Raw genomic sequence first — 8485 nt, forward strand, 5'->3', positions numbered from 1 at the left:
GTGAGATCAGTCTTATGTGTATTACAGGCCCTTCCTTCTAGCCAGATCTTTGGGAGCTAAGTCCTGTGAGACTATGAAGGATTTTTCTCTGCCTTCCAGCCCAGCTTCCTGCCCTCCATGCTTTCAGCAAACACCTCATGTGGGAGAATTGGCACACTGGGGGAAAACTAGCTCTGTGTTTGGAACTCCTAAACATTTCAATTTATCATGCCAGATCATGAGATCATTAAAAGTTGCTCTGGTTTTTCTTTACCCCAGCAAAGCTCCTCTCCCCATAGCCACCCCAATCCTCCACTCTACTTTGCCTAGAGTTGGTAAATGCCTCTATGGGAGATGAGAAGGGATGGGGTAATTGATCTTTGCTGTCTTAGAAAGGGCTTATCCTTCTCTAGAAATTAGTTCTTACAGATATTTTTGTGCTTACAGATCTTTGATGTCTTGAGAGAGATACGATTTTTAGTTTCTGTCTTTGTCTTTCCTAGTTTTTACAGTGGGAGCAAAGGCTGTGACCTACATCCAAACTAGAGACAGACCTCCTTTATACAATCCCCACATGCAATTTTACTTTGATTTGTATGATTATTTGGTTGATGGTTATCTGTCCCATAAGACTAAGCCACATAAGGACAGGAACCTATCTATTTTTGCTTACCGTGGTATCTTCAGTTCCAGGTAGAGGAGGCATTCAATTATATTTTTTGAATGAATAATACATCTTCCTTGCTGGTTAGCAAGAAGCCATTACTCTATATTTTTGATGTTATTTTAACTGGTATTTAAATATTATTTTCTAGCTAAAGTTGAAAGAGCCAATAAGTCTCTAAGGTCTGTTATGAAAAATAGTGTTCCTCTCTTTCAGGTTTCCTTCTCACCAAAAGCACTACTTCTATTTCTTTTAGCTGCTTGTTTTGGCATTTCCTCCATGTCTTTAAATAACATGCTTATATTTCTTCTCCTTGAATTTTCATTTTTGGGCATTATCAATGAACTTCCCTCTGGGGAAGATGAGGATTTAGCTCTCTTTCCGCACCACACCTGTACACCCTTCCCATCAATCCGTCCTCATATAGACACTTTTACACTTACAGATCTTCAACATCTTTAAAAGATGTATAGCTTTTTAGATCTCTGAAGAAGACTCCACTGGATATATTACCCTGGGAAGGACACAGCATCACTTATGTAATATTCCAGCTGAAGATGTACAACCTAATGAATTTAATCATGAGGAAACATCCGACAAACCCATACTGAAGAACCTTCCAAAAATAACTGAATTGTACTCTTAAAAAATATAAATGTCATGAAAGACAAACAAAGACTAAGGAACTGTTTTAGATTAAAGGAGACTAAAGAGGCATGACAACTAAACACAATTTGTGATTCTGGACTAGATCCTCTACTGAAAGGGGAAGTGCTGTAAAGGACTGTATTGGGACAAGTGACAAAAGTGGATTATATATTGTAGATTAGATAAAAATATTGTATCAATGTAATATATTACATTATTATGTATATGGAAACATATATGTGTGTGTATATATATATATAGAGAGAGAGAAAGAGAGAGAGATTGATTTAGAGAAAGATTCAATGCTGTAAGAATTAGGCCTAGCGATAAACATATTTTCCTGCTTACCTCTTCAGCTCCTGCAATGATCCCAGAAATTGGGACACCATTGTAGCACTGTCTCCCCAGCTTTTCATTTGAGAGACTCAAATATGGTGTTTCTTATTCATAGTTCTTATTCCTATTGGCTATTTGCAAGTCATATTCTCTGCCCTCTCCTTTAGGTCATGTTGTTGTTGTTAGGTGCCTTTGAGTGGATTTTGGACTCATAGTGACCCAGTGTGACAGAGTAGAACTGCCCCATAGGGTTTTCTAGGCTGTAATCATTACGAGAGCAGATCACCAGGTCTTTTCTTCTGCAGAACTGCTGAGTGGGTTCAAACTGCCAACCTTGCAGTTAGCAGCCAAGCGCTTAACTGTTGCACTACCAGGGCTCCTTCTTGATGCCGTACAGACCAGTATTTGAATCCCAGGCATTGGGGAAATCACTTCACCTGTCTAAGCCTCAGTTTCCCCATCCGTAAAGGAAAGGTGATGGCAATATCTCTCTCAGGTTGGTTGTGAGGAATAGATGAGATAAAGGATACAGAGCACCTGGCATATAGAACGTCTTGTTTCCTCCCTGGCAAAATTTCCCTAACCCAGGCTTTCTTCTCTTCAAGCATGATTGGGTAGACCAGTATTTCTCAAATGTTTTGGCCTCTGGACACCTTTGCACTCTTAAAATTTACCAGGGACCCCCAAAAGCTTTTGTTTATGTAGGTCAGGGGTTGACAAACTTTTTTGGGGGCCAGATAGTAAATATTTTAGACTTTGCAAGCCATACAGTCTCTGTCATTGCAGCATACATAAACGAATGGGCACAGCTGTGTTCTAATTAAACTATGTTTACAAAAGTAGGTGGTGGGTCAGATACGGCCCCTGGAATGTAGTTTGCCGACTCCTGATGTAGGTTGTATCTATTGATATTCACCATATTGAAAATTACAATGAGGAAATATTGTAATTAAAAATTAGAAATTATAATTATAAATGTTGCAGTTAAAATATTACTGAAAAATAAGACAACAACAAAATGTTTTTAGTTCTTTGTTGTGCTTCTACATAGGTGCAAGGAAAATTCTGGATTTCAAAATAACATTTTATTAGATGATAATGAATTTACAGAGATTAATAACGTAACCAAAGAGAAGTAGTAAGAAGTCGGTAGAAGTACCAAGAACAATTGTGTTCACCTCTCAAAATGAATGTAGTTGTATCTTAGATCTTCTAGATGCTAGACTCTAGATGCACAAGAGTACATAAGAACATCTTTCTTTAGCTGTCAGAGCAATGATGTTATCACATGTCATGTAGTTTCTGGAAAACTCCATCGCACAGTTGTGAGTGCATGAGATTGGAAAAGGCAAATAACATCTTATTATTATTATAAATATAGTTTTGACCTCACAGACCATGTGAAAGGGGACTGCCTGGAGAATTGCTGGGGTCATTAGCAGACAAACACAAGGATCAGCCAGAGGTATTTTAATAGAGCTCAGGAGTCCACTAGGTCCGACTCTGGGTAGCTTCATCTGCATTTTGTGGCTTTAGGCTTCAAAGCACTTAAAATAACCATGGATTTCGTTTTGGCTGGTACTTGGGCTTCACACAGCAGAATTTATTATTAGTGCAGTAAACATAGATCTTTTCCTTCCTGAAGCATTTACGGCGGCATTTACCGTGAAGATTCCAGCACTTTTGGGTGTGGCCTGACACAAAGGAAAGAAGAAAGCAGCCAGTGTTAGCACTAAGAAGCGGTGGTTCTGGATTTGAAAGGTTTGTAAAAGGATTAATACAGGCATGATAGTGGGTTCCCAGTTTTCCCTGCCTTTGACCCTGGCCTTACTCTCTTCACTCCCTTTTTTACTATGGTAAAATACACGTAACATAAAATTTACCATTTTAACAATTTTAAGTGTATGATTCAGTAGCATTAAGTACGTTCACAATGTTGTGCAACCGTCATCATCATCTAGTTCCAGAACTTTCTCGTCTCCCCAAACAGAAACCCCACACCCATTAAGTAGTCACTCAGTCACTCTGTCTCTGGGTGGTACAAATGGTTACGTGCTTGACTACTAGCTGAAAAGTTGGTGGTTTGAATCCACCCAGAGGCTGCTCAGCAGACAAGCCTGGTGACCTGCTTCTGAAAGGTTACACTTGGGGTCACATGAGGTCACCATGAGTTGCTGCAGAAGGACATCCGGTAGGCATACATAAGCCTCACCTTTTCTCTCCTCTCCTCTGAGTTCCCTTTCTCCCTTCCCCTTCTGAAGGCCTAGAAACAATGACCAACGTAGTAGCGTTGAGTATCTCTAGCATCTAGATTGTAGTTTTGAAATACCATCTTCCCACTAAAGGAAACCAGGGCTTCATGAAGAAATGACCAATTCAAGGTCTGGGGCAAGATAGACAAGATGAGTCTAGAATATCTTGTCATACCAGATAGCAAGTGTGAACAGTGCAACTAGTTTTGTTAATTAACAAAAGGGCAAAGTGCTGAGAAATCCTGTTTTCTCAAACCCTGACTGTAGAAACTTTGTATTTGAAATCATATCAGCAGGAGTGGAACATTACATTCTTCGTTGGAAGAACTGAGCCTTTCAACACAGAAAAGCAGCCTTGATTTCGGAGCCAGTTCAGGGCTTCAGATAAGGAGTTTTGGGATACAAAATTCCTCATCTATCTTAATTTTTTTTTTTTTTATTGTGCTTTAGGCAAAAGTTTACAGCTCAAGTTAATTTCTCGTACAAAAATTTATACACATATTGGTATGTAATGTTAGTCGCATCCCCACAATGTGACAGCACAATCCCCCTTTCCACCCCGGATGTCTTGTGTCCATTCAACCAGTTCCCGTCCCTTCCTTCCTGCCTTCTCGTCCTGCCTCTGGACAGGAACCGCCCATTTGGTCTTGTGTATCCGATTGAACTAAGAAGCACACTTCTAATGAGTATTATTTTATGTTTTATAGTCCTGTCTAATCTTTATCTGAGGAGTGGGCTTCGGGAATGGTTTTAGTCCTGGGTTAACAGACCATCCAAGGTATCTTAATTTTGTAGTTTCCAAGGAAACCTAAATCTGCTTCTCAGCCCAGGCCTGATGTCAACCCTTTAACATGGCCTTACTTTGCCTTGAAGGCTATCAAACATCACTTTATTTACATTTTATGAAACCTCATCCTTTCCCATAATCCTGTGGTTGTCATTAGTTGCCTTCCAGTAGATTCCTACTCATGGTGACTCCATGTGTTACCAAGGAGAACTGTCCCATGGGATTTTCTTGGCTGTAATCTTAAGGGAAGCAAATCACTAAGCCTACCTTCCATGGTACCTCTGGGTGGGTTCGAACCGCCACTCTTTTTAGCAGTCGAGTGCAAACTGTTTGCCCAACCCAGAGTTGTGTGCTGTGGAGTTGATTCCGACTCAATGGCACATAGAGTAGAACTTCCCCATAGGGTTTTCTAGGCTGTAGTCTTTATGGAAGCAGATCTCCAGGTCTTTTCTCCCGCAGAGCTGCTTGTGGGTTCAAACCTCCAACCTTTTGGTTAGCAGCTGAGTACTTAACCATTGCGCCACCAGGGCTCCTAATCCTATAGTAACCCCTTGTTTTTTTCTTCGTTTGGCAAGATGTCCCACGGTTCCTTCCCTGTGCGTTTCCTTTGCTGCAGGAAGTTGATACAGCTAACTTTGTCAGACTGCAGGTATGTTTCCTGTGGTCTCTATAAGATGGCTTTATCACAAGGAAGCTATCAAAGACTACCAAAAAACCCCCAACCAAACCTGTTGCTGTAGAGTGGATTCTGACCCATGGCGACCCCATGTGTTACAGAGTAGAACTGCTCCGTAGGGTTTTCTTGGCTGTAATCTTTACGGAAGCAGTTTGCCAGGCCTTTCTTCTGTGGCACTGCTGGGTGGGTTTGAACTGCCAACCTTTAGGTTAGCAGTCAAGCACAAACCGTTTCCCCACCCAGGGACCTTTCAAAGACTACCAGGATTATGTAATATAAGGCTCAGGAGCCATATTAAAGAGGCTCCCACTAGTCAATAATGGGGCAATTTGAGTTTCAATAAGAATAAAGAATTGTAACAAATAAAAATTCATCAAATTTAAATTCATGAATTTATAATGATATTAAAAACTAATTCATCACTTTTGGAGGATGATGGGAAAGTAAATTATTATCTTGTGGATTTGTAAATAAAAATCGTCAAGCATTATTTTGTCTTTCCCATATGAACTGTGGAGCCCTGGTGGCACAGTGGTTAAAAGCTTGGCTGCTAACTAAAAGGCTGGCAGTTTGAATCCACCAGCTGCTCCTTGGAAACCTTATGGGGCAGTTCTACTGTGTCCTATAGGGCCACTATGAGTCGGAATTGACTTGACGGCAGGGTTTTTTTGTTTTTTTAAAAATATGAACTATACTGCTGAATAACCAAATAATAGATGAGAAAGAGTGTCTTCTTTATGTAAGTGTTCCAGCTAACCACTGGGGGGAAAAAGATTATCACCATTTTGTCATCCCCAAAGAATTAATTTGTTTGAGGAAATTCACTCACATCCTGACCCTGTGGAAGGGTAACACAAAAGACAATTCCACTCCTAGGCATATACCCAAAAGAATTAAAAACAAGAATGCAGATACTTGTACACCAATATGCATTGCAGCATGATTCACAATCGCCAAAAGGTGGAAATAACCTAAATGTTCATCATCAGATGAAGAGATAAACAAAGTGTGGTACATACGTCCAGTGGAATATTGCTCAGCCATAAAGAGAAATGGAGTCCTAATGCGTGCCACAACATGGACTAACCTGAAAACATCATGCTGAGTGAGCTCAGTCCGTCACAAAGGGACAAATATTGTATGATATCACTTATACGAAATATCTAGAATAGGCAAGTATATAGAGATGAAAGTTTATTAGTGGTTACTAGGAGGGAGGGAGAAAGGAAGACACAATGCTTAGGAGACACAGAGCTTCTGTTAAGGGTGATGGAATGATTCGGGAATGGCTAACGGTGATGGTTGAACAACACAATGAACATAATTAATGCCACTGAACATGTGAAATTGTTGAAATGGCAAATGTTTTGTTACCTGTATATTAACTTCCAAAACCGTAAAACCAAACCTGTTGTTATCGAGTCAGTTCCAACTCATGGCAACCCTGTGTGTTACAGACAGTGAAACTGCTCCATAGGGTTTTCTTCGCTTTGATTTTTATGGAAGCAGTTATCCAGGCCTTTCTTCTGTGGAGCTGCTGAGTGGGTTCAAACCACCAACCTTTAGGTTAGCAGCTGATCTCCATCCAGGGACTTTTATATTTACCACACGCACAAAAAATCTTTGGGTGGGCGGAAGTTTCTGCCAGGTGTGGGGAGAGGGCAGGCACTTAGTGCTGAGTTAGTGGAATGGGCAAGTCTGTCCAGGGCCCTTCACTGCTTAGACCTTTCCATGGCATTCAAGGCCCATCAAGGCTCAGGACTCGAATGCTTTGCCAGTCACTCCCCTAATCCACTCCTCTATTTTGTGCCAGGTCCCTGAAGGTGCCATGCTCTTTCCCACATCTGGGCCTTTGTATAAGGCTGGTCTCTCTGCCTGGGACACCCTTCCTAGTTCCACCTCTTCTTCCCCTTCTCATTTCTCAGGACTCATGTGTCCCTCCAGGAGGCTTCTCTAGACTCTCAGGCTGGGTTGGTCCCTCCTGGGTGCACCCCAGGCCCCTGGCTTCCCTCTAACACAGCTCAGGTAACCCTGTTTAACTGTCTCCCTCAGTGAGCTCCCCCAGGGCCACATCATTTATCTCTGTGGTCCCAGCTCCCAGCATGGGGTCTGACACAGAGCCAGCAAAAGTAAATACGAGCTTTTCTCTCCTGTTAAGGCAGCTGCAATCTTTACAAAGCCTAGATAATTTGGGGGAATATTTTGCAAAAGGGCTCCTATTGCCTTCCCCTCTTTCCTGATTCTCCTGCCCCGCTCCACTCTTCCTTAAACACTAGACCACCTTCACATGGTCCCTGGAGCTGAGCAGGGAGAAGAGGGAGGGGATGGCTGAGTGAGTTGCTCTGGACATTATAGTTGGTATCTAAGATCTGGCACCTGCTGTTGGCAGAGGCAGCTTCAGGGTGCCAGGAGGTCCTCCTCTACGTGGCTCTGAATGGTGACCCCTGTTGTCTGGCAGCCCAACCCCCACCCTTGGGATTCCCTGGCCAGGTCACAGTCTCCACACCCTGCCCGTCCCCTGAAGACGCCCACGTTACCTGGAGTGAGCTGGGACAAGAGCAGCAGCACAGCCAAAGTCAGCAGAAGGAGCCTCATGGCTGGAGGTGGCCCAAGGTGAAGCCGCAAGCTGGATGTGATGACAAAGCAAATGGGGTGAGCTCTGACCTCTGTGGCTCCTGCTCCCTCTGAACGACCGAACACTCACCACCCACACGTGCCCTCAGCTGCCCACGGGTACAGCTCCCACTCCCTGGAGCCCACAGCGTGCAGTCACACACAGCTGAGCTGACACGCCTCCTTTCAACCATTGTTAGGACTGCAAGGAGAGTCTGGCAAAGCCAGAGGAGTCTATTTAATCAAAGTCAGACTATACTATGACCCAGCTTAAAAGTTCTTCCACCCAGTTCTAAACTGCCTGGACCCAAGGGACCACAAGGCATCTTCTCTGCTCCCTCACCAGTACCCCAAGGACCCTGTTCCAGAAACATCTTGGTGTGGTGAAACTCATTCAAGGGTCCTGGGGAGAATATTAAGCCTTTATAATAACTAGAAACCCTAGTGGTGTAGCGGTTAAGTGCTATGGCTACTAACCAAAAGGTTGGCAGTTTGAATCCACCAGGAACTCCTTGGAAACTCTATGGGGC

At 42.7% G+C, this 8485-nt stretch overlaps 1 protein-coding gene across 1 annotated transcript; it reads right to left on the reverse strand.

The window, feature by feature from the left end:
- Positions 1-3175: 3175 nt before the first annotated feature.
- Positions 3176-7937, reverse strand: DEFB123 (defensin beta 123). The gene is made up of 2 exons (XM_023742142.1): positions 7880-7937; positions 3176-3321 (listed from the first exon to the last, which is right to left on the reverse strand). Exons 1-2 carry the CDS (start codon positions 7935-7937, stop codon positions 3176-3178), a joined length of 204 nt encoding a protein of 67 aa, XP_023597910.1.
- Positions 7938-8485: the final 548 nt, after the last annotated feature.

Source organism: Trichechus manatus, unplaced genomic scaffold (genome assembly GCF_000243295.1).
Source record: "Trichechus manatus latirostris isolate Lorelei unplaced genomic scaffold, TriManLat1.0 scaffold00008, whole genome shotgun sequence".
Classification (NCBI taxonomy): domain Eukaryota; kingdom Metazoa; phylum Chordata; class Mammalia; order Sirenia; family Trichechidae; genus Trichechus; species Trichechus manatus.

Coding starts and splice junctions, on each gene's coding strand:
- DEFB123 (XM_023742142.1), bottom strand. CDS start 7,937: ATGAGGCTCCTTCTGCTGACTTTGGCTGTGCTGCTGCTCTTGTCCCAG. Junction 3,322..7,879: donor CTTGTCCCAGCTCACTCCAG/GTAACGTGGGCG, acceptor CCTTTGTGTCAG/GCCACACCCAAAAGTGCTGG.